Source organism: Macrotis lagotis, chromosome 1 (genome assembly GCF_037893015.1).
Source record: "Macrotis lagotis isolate mMagLag1 chromosome 1, bilby.v1.9.chrom.fasta, whole genome shotgun sequence".
NCBI classification, from domain to species: Eukaryota; Metazoa; Chordata; class Mammalia; order Peramelemorphia; family Peramelidae; genus Macrotis; species Macrotis lagotis.
The window spans coordinates 98,452,696-98,469,924 of record NC_133658.1 but is presented as its reverse complement, the minus strand read 5'-3'; the positions used below and the strand labels follow the sequence as shown (position 1 = coordinate 98,469,924).

General features: G+C 37.4%; 1 protein-coding gene across 2 annotated transcripts in view; it reads left to right on the top strand.

Annotated features, from left to right (window-relative positions):
- The window catches only part of PIGF (phosphatidylinositol glycan anchor biosynthesis class F), a 40,815-nt gene that overhangs the window by 1,419 nt on the left and 22,167 nt on the right, over positions 1-17,229 (top strand). The window contains exons 2-5 of one of the 2 annotated variants that reach the window (XM_074205235.1): positions 120-191; positions 1,109-1,360; positions 4,270-4,361; positions 6,791-6,907. In XM_074205235.1, coding sequence (XP_074061336.1) covers positions 1,133-1,360; positions 4,270-4,361; positions 6,791-6,907 — 437 coding nt within the window. In that variant the 5' untranslated portion in view covers positions 120-191; positions 1,109-1,132. The remainder of the gene's footprint in view (positions 1-119; positions 192-1,108; positions 1,361-4,269; positions 4,362-6,790; positions 6,908-17,229) is intronic. The other variant, XM_074205227.1, reaches the window with a different exon arrangement.

The following is a 17,229-nucleotide window of genomic DNA, read 5'->3' as shown; positions in this document are numbered from 1 at the left end:
GTGCTTTGTTATGAAGGTCTTTATGGTGTCACTTAGCATTTGACAGGAGGTATAAATAAGATACTATAATACTGGAGCTGAGTAAAGATAAGGAGCTAACAAGAATTTGTATTTTTAAGGGGTTCCAGAATGCATAGCAGATTATAGAAGTGACCAGTGCCAAGGCTGAGAAATTTTGTAATCCTTTGCAAGTGAGCATCTTTTGTCTGTGACATAGGATCAAAATGAAAAGTAGTAGGCACTTAATAAATGTTTATTGACTATTAAACTATTTTGAGTTTTTATAAAACAGTGAGCAATTCTAGAATATTATATAATTTGACACTCAATTGAACACTTATTAAGCACTTGCATTAAGAACACAAAGAAAAAGCAAAAATAAAACCTCTGCCCTCAAGGAGTTTACATTCTAATGAGGGAGAGAACATCTAAATAAAAAGAAGTATATGAGAAAGAGAGAGAGAGAGAGAGACAGACAGACAGACAGACAGACAGACAGACAGACAGACAGAATAGTTTCAAGGCAATCTTAGAGACCAAAGTCCTAACAACTGGTGAAACTGGGAAGGTTTTTAGCTGAAAGTAGGGTTGAATCTAAGAGGTTAGAAGCAAGATCATTCTACAGATGAGGAACAGTCAATGCAAAGGCTTAAAAGCAGGTAGTTACAAAAAGTGACAGACTCAAAAAGGATCCTTGCAGGCTGCCTATTGACCTAGAAAACACAAATTCACATTTTCTATATTGTATATTTTGTTTTATTTGTATATATATATATATATATTTTATTAAACATTTTCCAATTATATTTTAATCTGATTTGGACAGCACTTCTGAGTTTGATAGAATGTGGTTTGGGCTGTAGAGGTGGAATGATGGGATGGGTAAAAATACTAGATGTGGGCAAAAGATATAATGCTATTGGAGTTAGTAACAGGTTTGGAATTGTGATCAAATTTACTAATTATATTTGTGTTCTAAAATGTATTTGCTCAAGTCAATTTAAGCTCAAATTTCATTTTTGTAGAATATGAAATGTTTAGGACAAATAGAGCAGCATGTCATTCATTATTTGTACTAGTCTTTGATAAAATTCAATTTTCTTTTCAGTGGGTACCCCTTCCAGGAAGCACCATGAAAGATTCTGATATCAGGAGATTGTTTTATGCTCACCTCTTCTGTGTACTTTCCATTATTCTAACTACCTTCATTCCATCCTTATTCTTGGAGAACTTCTCAGTCTTGAAAACACACTTGACCTGGTTGTGCATCTGTTCTATTTGTGTAACCATTGTCAATGTAGTACTATATTTACTAGTAAAACCAAATTCATCTTCTAAGAGAAGCTCAGTTTCACATAAGGTAAGATTTACTTTTTAATGACCGATTTTGGTAATTTTATCTCTCTGTTTTTATTTTTGCAAGAAGTATCTCTTTTGAGGAAAAAAAATGGAGTTGTTGAGCTATAAAATCAATGCAAAGCTCTTCTAGATTTAGGGAATCTTCATATTCTGTCAACAATGAATTAGCAGCTTTTCTTAAATTTACTTTTGAATTTAGTGGTACTTGTCAGTGTGGACTCACAAACATTGTATACTTAGTTAAATACTAAATGAAGACTGGTGCTTCTTCCATTGTACCATCCATTTTTGACTTTATTTTTTACCCACCTATAAATGGCATTAAGGATTGTCCTTGGAGTGAGGAATACTTTGCTTCTGACAGATGCATACTTGCTTAGTGACTGGGCAAATCATTTAACTTGTCCATGCTCTATATTTCTTTAAAACTATAAATCATAGAATTACAAGTCACCAGGTAGTTTTCTATGTCCAGATGAAATCTCAGGTTCAGATTAAAAAAAAAAAATCAGGGGCGGCTAGGTGGTGCAGTGGATAAAGCATCTGCCCTGGAGTCAGGAGTACCTGGGTTCAAATCTGGTCTCAGACACTTAGTAATTACCTAGCTGTGTGGCCTTGGGCAAGCCACTTAACCCCATTTGCCTTGCAAAATCCTAAAAAAACCCAAAAAATCTTTCACAGAGGAGCTACCCTAATGTACTTTTTTGTAGGGTGGTATGCAATATGTATTAATTATGGGATTCATAAATGTCCTTTTTTCATTGCTAATGAAGATGATTAAAAAGCAGATGGATTACAGATATTAAATCTTCCTTCACCAGAACACTGGTTAAATAACTATTATAGAAAATTGAATATTACTGTAATAAAGTGATATGTCTTCAAATGCAATTTTTTTTAGTAATTTACCAGCTTAAAGGAAATTTTTAATGATTTTTTAAAAAACCAGATTGTTAAAATTTATCTTTGTATATATGTATGTATACATATAGGTGGACCAATTTCTGCATATGAAGTTTTATATGTAAGATAAATTCTGTTGATTATTTACATATCAATTTGCTGTTAAAAGCAAATTTCCAGGGGCGGCTAGGTGGTGCAGTGGATAAAGCGCCGGCCTTGGAGTCAGGAGTATCTGAGTTCAAATCTGGTCTCAGACACTTAATAATTACCTAGCTGTGTGGCCTTGGGCAAGCCACTTAACTCCATTTGCCTTGCAAAAATGCCTAAAAATAAATGAATGAATGAATAGATAGATAGATAAATAGATAGATAGATTTAAAAAAAGCAAATTTCCTTGAGTGGTTTTTTAAAAAAATTTCTTCTAATTAAAAAATAATTAACATTTATCTAGTTACCTAATTTTGGGGAGGGAGGACTGGTAGCAATCTAGTGCAAGTGAAATGTCTGGTTGAATCTTATGGTTTGTCACTTAACATCTTGGGCTTCAATTTCTTTGATTAAAAAAAGTAAAAATATTGGACTGGATCGTAGGCTCGTAGCTTTAGAATTGGAAGGGCCTTAGAAGTAGTATAATAGCATTTTTACAATTCCTTTTCTTTTAATTGACCCTTTTTCATATCTATTACAAGTATTAGAGCTCTTTTCAAAACGACCACAAATCCCCAAATCATAGAGATAATGAATTTTCTTGAAGGCTATGTTAAGTTCATTGGAGATTTCTTCTAGCTTCTAATGCATAAATTTGGAATCTGCCTCTCATCTATCGTCTTAGAATTTGAAGAAGTTTTAGCTATAACTTAACTGAGTCCAACGTTTTGTTCTATAAATGGGGAAATACTGCCTTGGAGAAGTGGAATGATTTTTCCTCCAGACACAGAAAACATAAGTAGCTGAGGCAGAATTTGAACCTAGGACTTCTAAACCCTGCCATCAGTGTTACTCTTTCCATGATACCATGCTGCTTCCTCATCAAGATATTATAAAGTGGAAGACAGTACAGCCTGGTGGATAGAGTGCCAGATTGGAATTATGAACATAAGCTTTGAAGCTTGCCTGATACATATATTATCTGTGTGATGACAATGGACAAGTTATTTAACCTTTCTGAACTTTGGTTCCTCTTGACTCCAAAAAAGAGTAGTTACAGTAAAGCCTATCTCCCAGGGTTGTTGTAGATCAAATGAAATATAGGTAAAGGACTTTGTGAGTTTTACACATAATGTAGATGTCAGTCACTCTTTTTCTTCCTTTCCTACTTAAATATAAGCTGCATATCATTCCCTACATATTTATTAATTAAAATAACTCATGGCCTTTAATACTGCATTCATATAAACAGTGTGTGGGCACTGTAATTACCCTGCACCCTAGGATACCAGGTTTTGGTAATGCTTTATTGGGTATGGAACATCGATTTGACCCTAAGTATAATCTGTAGAAAGTCAAGATAATTCACAACTTTTTTTCCTGTATTTTTAAGGGGAAAAAAAGGAAATGAGCATTTATTAAACACCAGCTACAAGCCAGACGCTATGTTAAGCTCTTCACAAATATGATCTCATTTGATCTTCACGATAATAATAATAGCTAACATTCATAAAGCATTTACATGTGCCAGACTGCACTAATGAAGTAGTATGTAATTCTCTCTCTTTTTTTTTTTGATCCTCACAGTAACCCTGGGAAGCCAGTGTTGTTATTTTCATCCCCATTTTACAATTGAGGAACCTGAGACAGACAGGTGAAGTGACTGGCTTGAGATCACATAGCTAGTACTCATCTGAGGCTAGATTTGAATTCAGATCTTCCTGATTCTAGGGTCAACACTCTCCACCTAGCTGCTGAAGTGCTAAGGATGTTAGGTATAAATAAAATGATGAATTTGGTACCCTTGTAATAATAACTCCACCTTAAAAGTATTTGGGTTTTGTTTGTGTTTTTTTTTAGATATTCAGACTTCTGAAGTCTTGTGTCTACTTTTTTATATCTTGCCTTCTCTATCATGCAATAATTGTTCTATATGGAGCACCACTAATAGAGTAAGTCTGAATTTACCATCTTATATGAAATTTTTTTGTAAAAACTCTTTGGTAACTAATTTGCAATCTAAGGTGCACATTAGAGAATGCTTATGGTTAAAAGATGATCTCCTAGGATGCTAGGTATATGGCATTTATAGCTTAATAGGGCTTTTATTAAAATAAATCAAAGGTCAATGTTATCATTTTACTTTAAAGATACATTAGGATAGTTATATTCATTTAATGCTTCTGAGATCTTTACATGTGAGAATTTTTAAAATCTTGCTTTGTTGAGATATACTTAGAGAATCTCCAAAAAATAATATTAAATGACAAAGAATGATTTATATTTAACACATTGAATTTAAGTAAAATAATGCACCTAAAGTAACCTGTAAACATCAGTTATTTTAAGCATGCTAAATAGACCTCTAATAATTTTATTTACAGTCCATTGGCTTAATGAACCTTTTTTCTTAGTAAAAAATAGTAACATTGTCACAAACCCATTTTAGAATTATTCCAATTTCTAAATTAGCGGAATAAAAATTTCATGAGTTTTATGTTCTGTTTTTTCTGAAGCTTGGTTTTTAGTGATTTTTGTGGTTTAAAACCATACTAAATCTGAATAATTCTTCGGTTATTTAATGAGTGAAGCATTTATTAAGATACTTTCTACTTGCAAAACACTGCTAAGCATCATGGGAATAAGTAGAAAAGTAAAACAGATCTTACTCTCTAGTTCACTTTTGTGGGGAAGATAATACATATGGAAGATTTAAGATGCAAGTGACATAGAAAGATCCCATGATGGTCTTTAGGGTATATCTTCAAAGAAGATAGTAATGTCTCTTCTTTAATGTCATTCACTGACAAAATCGTTTCAGTTCCTGATATTTGAACCATTTGACAGGCCCAAGGACTTTGGGGGCCAGAACTTTTGTTTCTGAATCTTCTCTCATTGTTGGCTGGATCTCTACAGGATTTTCTTTCCAGGTTGATGACTGAAGGCACTGGTCTGTAAGCATTGCTTTTCTTAAGGCTCTTGGGTTCAGTGTTATGAACCATCTCTGTCAAGGTCTGAGGGAGCAGGTAGTACTCTGGTACTGTTGCTTCTGATCTTGCCCTCAGGATATCTTACTCCTTTAACTAGATTAGTTTGCCTGCCCCATGTATGGCAGTTAGTAAGCAGTTGGGGACAGTTAGATCCTTTTCCACAGAAGTTATTTTACCAGATGACAATGGTGAGTGCTGAGCTGGAGACAGAATTGGAGTCCAGACAGCACTGTTACTTCCAGAACTCCTGTTCTATCTGCGTGGCGTTTGGTTAGCTGTTATTGATGGTGGTGATGTGGAGGAAATTGGGTCTCCTCTCAATGATTTCTCCTCAGTGATAGCTATGGGGAGGACTGGAATCAGGTTTGATGATTTGTGGGATACTGCTGTTCCCCAGTCTTAGATTCAGGGTTCTTTGCTGTCTGAGGACAGGGTAGTGGTGGTGGTGGTGGTGGTTTGTCTTGTCTGGCACCTTATTGTTCAACTTGACTGTCCTGTGTGGGGTAGTTGTTTAATAGTTGGTGGGGAAGGCTGGCCCCTTCCTTAAATAATTTGATAACATACTATTAATTGACTCTAAAAAAAGAGAATTTGAGTTCTGAATAGGAGAGAAGAATCATTGAATTAAAAACTAGTCTCAAGCTTGTTGAAAATGTATTTAGAATGAATGTAAATAAATATGGAGAAAGGTTATATGGAAGAAATGAGGGTTGTATAGAGGTCAAGGGAAATAGTTCATCTGGAATGCATACTTAAATTTTTCATTTTATGTATTCTATTTAGTTATTGAAATGATTAATAATCATGCTTTTCTTTAAGTGGAGCCAAAGCATGCCAAAGATTGTTTTATAATGGTTGCATAGCTATAAAATTTTACTCTTAGAGTATTTTTCCAAAAAAATACTCTTGCAACCTGTTGATAATCTGATTTGAGTAGTACATCTTTCTTATGCACATACATTAGACAGTGTATCTATTAAACTGCTTTGGTAGGTTGAATGGGAAAGCATTTGTTAAGTGCTTATTATATACTAAGCATTGTGAGTCAAATAGAAAAAAAACAATTCCACTTCTCAAGTAGCTCACCCTCTAAATGGGAGAGACAGCACATGTAGGAGATCCAGGAACAGTATAGAAAAGTTCTTAAGTCCTAAGGTTTTAGTGCCAGGGTGAATGTTAGGACCAGGCTTGCTGCTTAGAGTCCAATTTTAGTGGAATTGTCTGGGGTTCTGAAGGATTCAGGAGAAGGACTGGAACCAGAGGCCAGAGGATTTTCTTCAATTATGAAAAAAAATTTTGATTTTGTAAAGATGATCTACCTAAATTATTACTATTCTTACAGAAAGGACTTAAAACTTCTGGAAATGATTCATGATGATTTTTTTTTCTAGGTTAATGCTGGAAACATTTTTATTTGCTGTTATTTTGTCAACTTTTACCACATTACCTTGTCTGTGTTTATTAGGACCAAATATTAAAGCATGGTTGCGAGTTTTCACTAAAAATGGGTAAGTTGTAATTGTTTATTTGATATAAATTTTTATTCATATACACCTAGTACCACTTGTCTGTATTTCAAATTATTGTATTATGTGTCAACTAGGTACAGTTCCTTTGTCACAATATTTTATAATCTTAAAGTAGAATGACAGAAATAAATTCTTTTGTGTAGAGTTATGTAACTTCTTGTTTAGCGATATATAGGAAATAACACTGGATTCATATTCAAATCCTGGCTCTGTTATTTCTCATGTGACATAGAGGAACACTCCCAGGAAAGTTGTGATCACTAAGTCTTTAAAATGTGGAGGTTAGACCAGATGATCCCCATGATTCCTTCTGTTTCTAAATCATAACCTTTCACAGCAGGGGACTAGTGGGTAAGATTTGTCAGGTTCTTTTTTGGAAATGTGTTCTTTAATCTCTGGTGATGTTGAGTTAAACTGTACGATGGTTTGTCATTGTTAAATTTTTTCAAAAGAAGTCTGATGTTAACATATTCCTATTAGAAAAGCAAAAGGGAAATGAAGATTATTCTTTATCTACAAGTGTTTCACTTCATCAGTCAGCAAACTTTATTGAATACTTTTGATGAGCTCAACTTGAGGGGATGCAGGAAATAATTAAATATTCGTACCTACCTGGGACTTAGAAAAGGAGGGATAATAAGACTGAATATTACTTTTTTTCAACCTATATTACTTATTGGCATAGAAATGAGTTAGTAGATTTCATAAATTTTACCACCTACTATATCCTTATTTTGAAATGCTCAAGTTCCTTTTAAACTTGAAAGGTTAACTTCTACTTCTGATATTCTGAAGTTGAATGAACAAATTTGTGTTCATTTTTTTCATACCAGCCAAGATTTTCTTTTCTTTGGGATTATAATGCAAGTGTATATCTAAAAATTGTACTTTCATGAATTATGTGATCTTACTGACTGATGAGTTTTTTCTAATGATGTAGATCACAGCCCCTTCTATTCTTGCTTTTCCTGAGCAATGTTCATTTGTGTTTTTCCAAAAGTTTGCTGTGTGGGATAAATGCACTCAGCATATGGGGGACTCTTCTTGGAGAGGGAGGGTACCAGTGGAGTCTGCTTTTAAAGGACCTAACTAATTTAAAAAGTATGGAACTGGTAGACTGGTCACTCAATGACAACAGTTTTGGAGCCATGATACCATGTAAAACAAATAAAAAATAAAAATATTAAGTCTCTGTTTTCCAGAGTGTATGCTACTTTTCCATAGATATAAATTAAGACTGCACTTAGAAATTAACTCTTTGAGGCTCTGTAGAAGCTTTAACTTGCATCTTTGCTAAAATTGCAAATTGTTTCCATTAGTTTTTTAGATGATTTTTTAGAGTTCTCTAGGTATATCATCATATCATTTGCAGAGAGTGAGAGTTTCACTTCTTCATTCCCAATTCTAATTCTTTCAATTTCTTTTTCTTCACTTATTGCTAAAGCTAATATTTCTAATACTATATTAAATAGTAATGGTGATAATGGCATCCTTGTTTCATCCTGCAACTCAATCTAGTTTCTAAAAATAAAAGACAATGAAGCAATAAGCTAAAGGCTTACAGTTGTGTCTTCATTCTGAGAACCTTTAAAACTAAATACCAAATAGCATAAGAGTTCATAATAGAACTACAAATCAATTAACAAAATTGAATTGATTTGGGAAAGAAATTATTATGATTTACTCTTTTGAACATTATAGCAGAAAAGGATTTTTTCTTTACCATATTTTTTTTTTCTTTGAGCACTGGGACTTGCTAAATGCTGATAAGCATAAAACTCAATTTGAAAACTTAGTCTTACAAATACAAAGTATTTTTTAAGAAAGATTTTGTTTATTTTGACTTTTACAATTTTTCCCCTATTTTTTCTTCCCTCCCCCTACCCCCCACAGAAGGCATTCTGTTAGTCCTTACATTAGGTTCATGTTATACATTGATCTCAGTTGCATATGACAGAGAAATCATATCCTTAAGGAAGAAAAATAAAGTATGAGATAGTAAAATTACATAATAATACAATTTTTTTTTCTAATTTGAAGGTAATAGCCATTGATCTTTGTTCAAAGTCCATAATTCTTTCCCTGGATACAAATGATATTCTCCATTGCAGATAGCCCAAAATTGTCCCTGGTTGCTGCACTGATGGGAAGAGCAAGTCCATCAAGGTTGATCATCACTCCCATGTTTCTGTTAGGGTGTACAGTGTTTTTCTGGTTCTGCTCATCTCACTCAGCATCAGTTCATGCAAATCCTTCCAGGCTTCCCTAAATTCCCATCCCTCCTGGTTTCTAATATAACAATAGTGTTCCATGACATACATATAACACCCTTTGTTTTTGTACAAGTGATGTTTTTACCCTTTTTCATAATCTCTTCAGGGTATAGACCCAGTAGTGGTATTTCTGGGTCAAAGGGTATGCACATTTTTGTTCCCCTTTAGGCATAATTCCAAATTGCTCTCCAGAAAGGTTGGATGAGTTCACAGCTCCATCAACAATGTATTAGTGTCCCAGATTCCCCACATCCCTTCTAACATTGATCATTGTCCTTTCTGGTTGTGTTGGCTGGTCTGAGAGGTATGAGTTTTGATGAAGGACCACAGCATTCATATAAAAGGGAGTTGCAGAGAGGGAGCACTGGTACAGTTGAGGATGTGCCTAAGTCATGGGATGTGGGTTCAAATTTGATTCTGCCCCTTGTTAATTATCTGCTTCTCTGGACTTGATTCCTCTCCTATAAGAGAAAGTTGTTTTGAGGTCCCTTTTAGAAAGAGAATTCATTGATCCATTATTCTAATGATAGCAGTGAGAGAGAAGGAGCAGAAAGTATTTGAAAGCTGACATTTTACTATTCTTTTGTTTAAAGAAAACTAGAATTTGTTGGTTTTTGTAGTGAAATATATGTAGCCTTAAATACCACAAATGAATTTTATGCATAGACAGTTTACTTCATGTTAAATTATTTATGATCTTGTGATTAAAAGCTCTTGTTATTTCTGTTATAAATACCCTGCTTAATAGAACTTTATGTGAATTAAGATGAGTAGAACAAACTAATAAAACCCTTGTCAACATTAAGCAAAATGTCTGGTGGTAAAAATCTAATAAACAGGTCAAGGAAGTTATTATATTTGAGTTCATTCAAAAAGTAATAATTTCATTTTTAGTGTATGTAGTATCAAGCAGCAGTTAAAAATTAGTGTCTGCAAAGGGACAAAATTGACATAAAAAGGCTGAGACTATTAGCAGTGCTGTTTGAAAGTATTGTTATTTGTTGTACCTAAGATTATTTTTGGTAGACTGTAAACATTGTTATTAAATGTAACAATTACTTTTGCTGATTACATTAGCAAAATAAAAGCAAATTAAATCATAAACCTCAGAATCAGAAGAAATTTGAGAATCCATCTAAAACTTGGCTAAGAATCTCTTCTTCAACATCTTACATTGGTTGTCATTTAACCTTTGCCTAAAGACTCATTATAAAGAGGGAACTTGTAGCCTCCTGAGAGCCATTCCACTTTGGGATAGCAATAATCATGAAGTTCAACAATACACTTACTTTGTTTTTTGAAATACCTTGTCAAAAATAAAAAACTTTATTTAAAAGTTAATGAAATCATCATCCATTCATTATGAAGAAACTGGGGGTGTTTAATCTGGAAAAGAGATTCATGGGGGATGTGATAGCTGTTTTGTATTGTAGGGCCATTATATGGACTAGGGATGAAATTTGTGCTATTGGACCTCATATGCTTGAACTAGGAACAATAAGTGGAAGTTATGATGAGGTAAATTTAGACTTGCTGAATGGAAAAACTTCCCACTAATTTGAGCTAACTAAAGGATCATGAGGTCTATCTTAGACTGTGTCTTCTTTTTCTTCTAAATTCTTTCAGTCCTTGTCACCTTCCATATTCAGTTATTATCTCTATTGATGATTCTCAGACCTATTTATCTAATCCTAACCTTTCTGCTGACCTCAAAACTCACATCTTCAATTGCCTATTTTCTTGAACTAGACTCCATATAGATGAATGAATCATAAACCCAAATGTCCAAAATTGAATTCATTATCTTTCTCCCCAAACCCTCCCCTCTTCCTAAATTGCCTGTTTTTATCAAGAATGCCACCAACCTTCCAGTCACCCAGGCTTGCAACCAAAGTATCATTCTCAATTCCTCTCTCTCAACCCCCATATCCAATTTGTTGTCAGGGTCTGTCGATCATTTGCATATGTCCCCCTCCCCCTCCTCGGACACGCCCCCTACTTATCACCTCATTCTAGTTTGTCTGTCCTAAATGTCTGTTCACTCCAGTTTGTCTTCTATTTGACTGTCAGAGTGATATCTCTCTATTTAGTAAACTAGAGTTGACTCCCTGTCACCAGGATCCAATAATAAATCTTTGGTATTGAGAGCCCCTTCTCACCCTTCTGATCTTCTGTTTGCTCCCTCCACGTGCTCTGTGTCCAGTGATACTGGCCTCCTGGTTATGCCTTGTGCAAGACTCTTTTTTTTAAATTTATTTTTTATTCTCATTTTGTACAAATGTTTTTTACATTAATAAAATATTCTTGTTTACAAGTAAACAAAATACCCCTCCCCCCCATGAATATAGGTAGACTTGCTTGGGTGAAAAAAGTAAAGGGGAGAGGAAAAAAAATTAAAATTAAAAAAATAATAGTAATAATTGTAGGTATGGCCAGGTGGCACAATGGATGAAGCACCAGCCCTGGAGCCATGAGCACCCGAGTCCATATCCAGCCTCATAAACCCAACAATCACCCAGCCATGTGACATGCAAGCCACCCTTCCCCACTGCCCTGCAAAAAAACCAAAAAGGAAAAAAAAGACCCCCCCAAAATAAAATAGTAATAATAGTAGGGGTGGCTGGGTGGCACACAGAGCATTGGCCCTTGTGCCAGGAGCACCTGGGTCCAAATCTGGCCCCAGACACCCAAAGATCACCCTGCTATGTGGCCCCAGGCAGGCCACCCAGCCCCACTTGCCCTGCACCCTCCCCCAAATAATAATAACAAAATGTGCTTCAGTCTTTGTTCCAACACCAACAGCTCTGTAATGGGTGGATCACATTCTTTATGATAAGTCCATCACAAAAGGGGTGGATCACATACTTTATGATGTCCATCACAAAAGTTACTTCCATATTTGTCCACTGTTGCCATTGCTGATCACAACTCCCTCCTTTCTTATTTCTCCACTACCATGTACTATATTTTCTCTCTCCTTTCACTCTGACTCTGCTGTAGGGTTGCTGAGTGGTACAGCAGACAGATCCCTGGTCCTGGAGCCAAGAAGCCCTGAGCCCCCATACCACCCCTTAGGCCCAGAATCCACCTGGCCCTATGGTCCTGGGCAGGCCTTCCAATCCCAGCCCCTTACAAGAAGTAAAAAAGAAAATGTGTTATATCTGAGCACTCTCCCCCCATGGTCCATCCTCTCCTCCTTTATTCACATCTCCACCCCCTGCTCCCCCCCCCCCTTACTCCAGATGTCTATACCCCATTAAGTATATTTTCTGTTTCCTCTCCTAGCCATCTCTGATGAGAGCAAAGGTTCCCTCATTCCCCCTTGCCTCCCCCCTTCCATATCATTGCAATAGCTCATTGTAATAAAAAAAATCTTATTATGTGAAATATCTTGGACTATTCCCCCTCTCCTTTTTCTTTCTCCCATTCTATTTCCCTTTTTTTCTATTGACTCCATTTTTACACCATATTTTATCTTTGAATTCAGCTTTCTCCTGTGCTTCAACTATAAAAGCTCCCTCTACCTGCTCTATTAACTGAGAAGGTTCATATGAATATTATCAGTATCATTTTTCTATACATGCAGTTCATCCTCATTAAGTCCCTCATATTTCCCTCCTCTCCTCCAGTCTCCAATGCTTCACCTGAGTCTTGTATCTGAAGATCAAACTTTCTGTTCAGCTCTGGCTATTCCAAAAGGAACATTTGAAACTGGTTCATTGAAAGTCCACTTTTTCCTGGAAGAGGACATTCAGCCTTGCTGGGTAGTTCATTCTTGGCTGCATTCTAAGCTCTTTTGCCTTCTGGTGTATTGTATTCCAAGCCCTACGAGCTTCCAATGTAGTTGCTGCTAAGTCCTGTGTGATCCTGACTGCAGCTCCACGATATTTGAACTCTGTCCTTCTGGCTGCTTGTAATATATTCTCTTTGACTTGGGAGTTCTGGAACTTGGCTATAATATTCCTAGGGGTTGGTTTTTTGGGATCTCTTAATCGGGGAGATTGGTGGACTCTCTCCATTTCCATTTTGCCCTCTGCTTCTAGAATATCAGGGCAATTTTCCTGTAGTAATTCTTTGAAAATTATGTCAAGGCTCTTTTCCTGATCATGACTTTCAGGTATTCCAATAATTTTTAAATTATCTTTCCTAAGTCTGTTTTCCATATCAGTTGTTTTTTCAATGAGATAGTTCACATTTTCTTCTAATTTTTCATTTTTTTGGTTTTGAAGTATTGATTCCTGATTTCTGGTAAATTCATCAATCTCCTTGAATTCTATTCTTTGTCTGAAGGATTTGTTCACCTCAGAGAGTTTTCTTATCTCTTTTTCCATCTGGCCAATTTTGCTTTTTTAAAGCATTCTTCTCCTCAATAACTTTTTGAACTGTTTTATCCATTTGACCTAAGCTGGTTTTTAGCATGCTATTTTCTTCAGCATTTTTTTGGATTTCCTTGACTAAGCTGCTGACTTCATTTTCATGTTTTTCCTGCATCTCTCTCCTTTCTTTTCCCAGTTTTTCTTCTAACTCCCTCATTTGATTTTCAAAGTCTTTTTTGAGCTCTATCATAGCTTGAGCCCAATTTCTGCTTTTCTTGGAGTCTTTAGATGGAGGAGCTTGTGCTTCCTCATCTTCAGACTGAGTATTTTGATCCTTCTTGGGCTCATTTGCAAAATATTTCTCAATAGTCTTCCTCTTATTTCTCTGTTTGCTCATTTTCCCAGCCTGGGCCTGGTTTTGGGGTGCTTCCTGAGCTTTTGGGACACTCCCACAAGGGTCTCAGTGTGTGGGGCTCTGTCCTCCCTCCTGGTCTGTGAATGACCATAAGCGCCCCCCTTTGCCACGGGGCCAATGTGGGGGGGACCCTGTTGTTCTATTTGGGGGGGGGGCCTAGACTGGGATCAGGCTCTGAATGTGGTCAGAGCCCCAGAGTCCTGTTCCAGGGGCAGAGGACAGAGCTCTGCAGTCTCTCTTTACTCCCCTCCCTCAGCTCAATGGGTTCATGCCCTGGGGGCTCCTGCTTACCTGCTTATGTGCTAGGCCTGCTTCTGTTTCCAGATCTGGGCTGCCAAAAGACCATGTTGTTCGCTGTGTGCCCTGAGGGCTGGGTAGAGGTCCCGGTCCCCCCCCCCCCCCCCCCCCCGTTCCCCCACTTTGTGCCGGTGCTCCCCGGGGTGCAGCTGAGGAGACTCCCCTGCTGCCGTGAGCCACAGCTCCCAGCGCCCTGGGGCTGCCTCCAGGATGCTGAAGTTCTTTTGCTCTGGCAGACTGCCCCTCCGACTCCCGGGAGCAGAGTCTTTCTGCTCTTTTCCGGGTTACCTTGAGTAGGAAAACTGCCTCGCTGGTTCCCTTTGTGGGTTCTGTCTCTCCAAAGTTTAGTTAGAGTCCTTAGCTTATGAGTCGCCATCTTGGCTCTGCCCGCCTTGTGCAAGACTCTTGACTGTCTCCCATGCCTTGCATGTTCTGCCTCCTCATCTCTGCCTTTATCTTCTGTGACAACTTTCACATCCCACTTTCTGCAAGCCTTTCCTGATTCCTTTCTGTAGTAGTGCCTTCCATGTGGTTTGTCTCCTGTTTGCCTTGGACAGATCTTATTTGTATGCAGATGTCTGCATATTGTCTATCCCCAAAGATTGTGGGCTCCAGGAGAGTAGGGACTGTGGGCTTTTTTTTTTTGTATCCCCAGTGCTTTGTAGAGTGCCTAGTTTATAATAGTAAGTGCTTTATAATTTTTTATTTCCTGCTTTTGGAAGAAGTTCTGTGTTCTCCTTCATTGGAACTTTTTTTTAATTCTTATGTTGTACAAATGATTTTTTTTATACATTATTAAAATATTCTTGTTTAAGAATAAACATAATATAGCCCCCTCCCCCCAAAAATATAGACCCATATGAGCGATAAAGTAAATAGAAAAAAATTAAAAGTAATAATAATAGTAATAATAATAATAATAATAATAATAATAATAATGTGCAGCCAGGTGGCTCAGCGGACTAAGCTGCTGACTTCTTTTTCATGTTTTTCCTGCATCTCTCATTTCTTTTCCCAATTTTTCTTCTGTCTCCCTCACTTGATTTTCAAAGTCTTTTTTGAGCTCTGTCATAGCCTGAGTCCAATTTCTGTTTTTCTTGGAGTCTTTAGATGCAGGAATTGTACTTCCTCATCTTCAGATTGAGTATTTTGATCCTTCTTGGGATCATAGACAATGTATTTCTCAATGATGTTCCTTTTTCTCTGCTTACTCATTTCTCCAGCCTGTGCATGGTTTTGGGGTGCTTCCTGAGCTTTTGAGTATTATTGGGACACCCCCCCCCCACAAGTATCTCAGTGTGTGAGGCTCTGTCCTCCCTCCTGGTCTGTGGATGGCCACAAATGTACCCATTTGCCACGGGGCTGAGGTAGGAGGGCCCTGCTGTTCTCTGGGGGGCCTAGACTGAGATCAGGATTTGAATGTGGTCAGAGCCCCAGAGTCCTGTTCCAGGGACAGAGGACAGACCTCGGAAGTCTCTCTCCACTCCCCTACCTAGGCTCAGCACTCATGCCTGGGGGCTCCTGCTTACTGGCTTCTGTTTCCTGTTCCAGGATCTGGGCAGCTGAGGCCATGCTGTTTGCTGTGTGCCCTGAGGGCTGGGCTTCACATGCTCACTCTGGCAGAGGTCTCCCCCCGCCCCCCCCCCATACCCCAAGTTGTACCTAGTGCTCCCCAGAGTATAGGTCAGGAAACTGCCCCAGCTGTGGTGAGCCTAGGCTCCCAGTGCCCTGGGGCTGCCTCTGGGAGGCTGAAGTTCCTTCACTCTGGTGGGCGGCCCTTCCAACCCCGGGGAGCAGAGCCTTTCTGCTATTTTCCAGGTTACCTTGGGCTGGAGAATTGCCTCACTGGATCTCTCTGTGGGTTCTGTCTCAAAAATTCAGTTGGAGTCCTTATTTTATGGGTTTGGAAATATCAGAGAGAGAGAGAGAGAGAGAGAGAGAGAGAGAGAGAGAGAGAACGAGAACCTAAGAGAGGATCCTCTCCTGTCGCCATCTTGGCTCCCTCCCCGCTTGGCTCCACCCCTCCCCCATTGATATCTTTTAAAGGCTAGCTGACCTCTTGTGGAAATCCTCTTCAGGTAGCTAATAGTGGATTGGTTGCTTAGTTAAATAATATTTTTCCTTGATTTAACCAGATATTTGTATGATCAGTCAGTCAACAAGCATTAATTAGTTCCTTGTATGTGTTAGACACTGTATTCCATTCTGAGAAGACAATCCCTGACTTTAAGAATTACATTATTTTTTTGGTTTTTACAAGGCAGTAGGCTTAAGTAACTTGCCCAGGGTCACACAGCTAGTAAATTTCAAATTTCTAATGCCGAATTTGAACTCAGGTCCTTCTGACTCCTAAGCTACCCTATAAAGAATTACATTCTAATGATAGAAGCAGATACATAAAATAAATTAACAGCACAAATGTAAATCATATATATCAAATGTCTGCAAGGCAGTTAAAGCTACTTTGAGAAGGAAAACACTAATAGCTGGGAACACCAGAAAAGACTTCATATTCGAAATACTTGAATTGTGTCTTGAACTTTTAAGAGATGCTACTCTTATGGAGAACTTCAGAAAAGGCTTCATGTAAAAAAATTATACTTGAACTGTGTTTTGAACTTTTAAGAGATGGTGCTCTCATGAGAAATCATTTATAAAGTCAGAAGAGCATAGATGATCAATCAAATGCCAAGCAGAGGCATTGTTTGGCTGAAGACCAGTTTGGCTGAAATGTAAAGTACATATAAAACATCCCAAAGAAGCCGGAAATATAGCATCAGACCAGCTTGTGAAGGACTTTGAAAACCAAACAGAGGAGTTTGTATTTGATTCTAGAGACATTTAGAAGCTCCTCAGTTGTACAATAAAAAGCCAATCCCTGGCCAACAGCAGAGGTGTTAAACTCACTTGTGACCAGTCCACAAAAGTCCCTAGAGAGACTCAAGTCAGATTAAAATGTAAATGGAACTGTCCAAATAAAATACAACTGAAATAATGCTA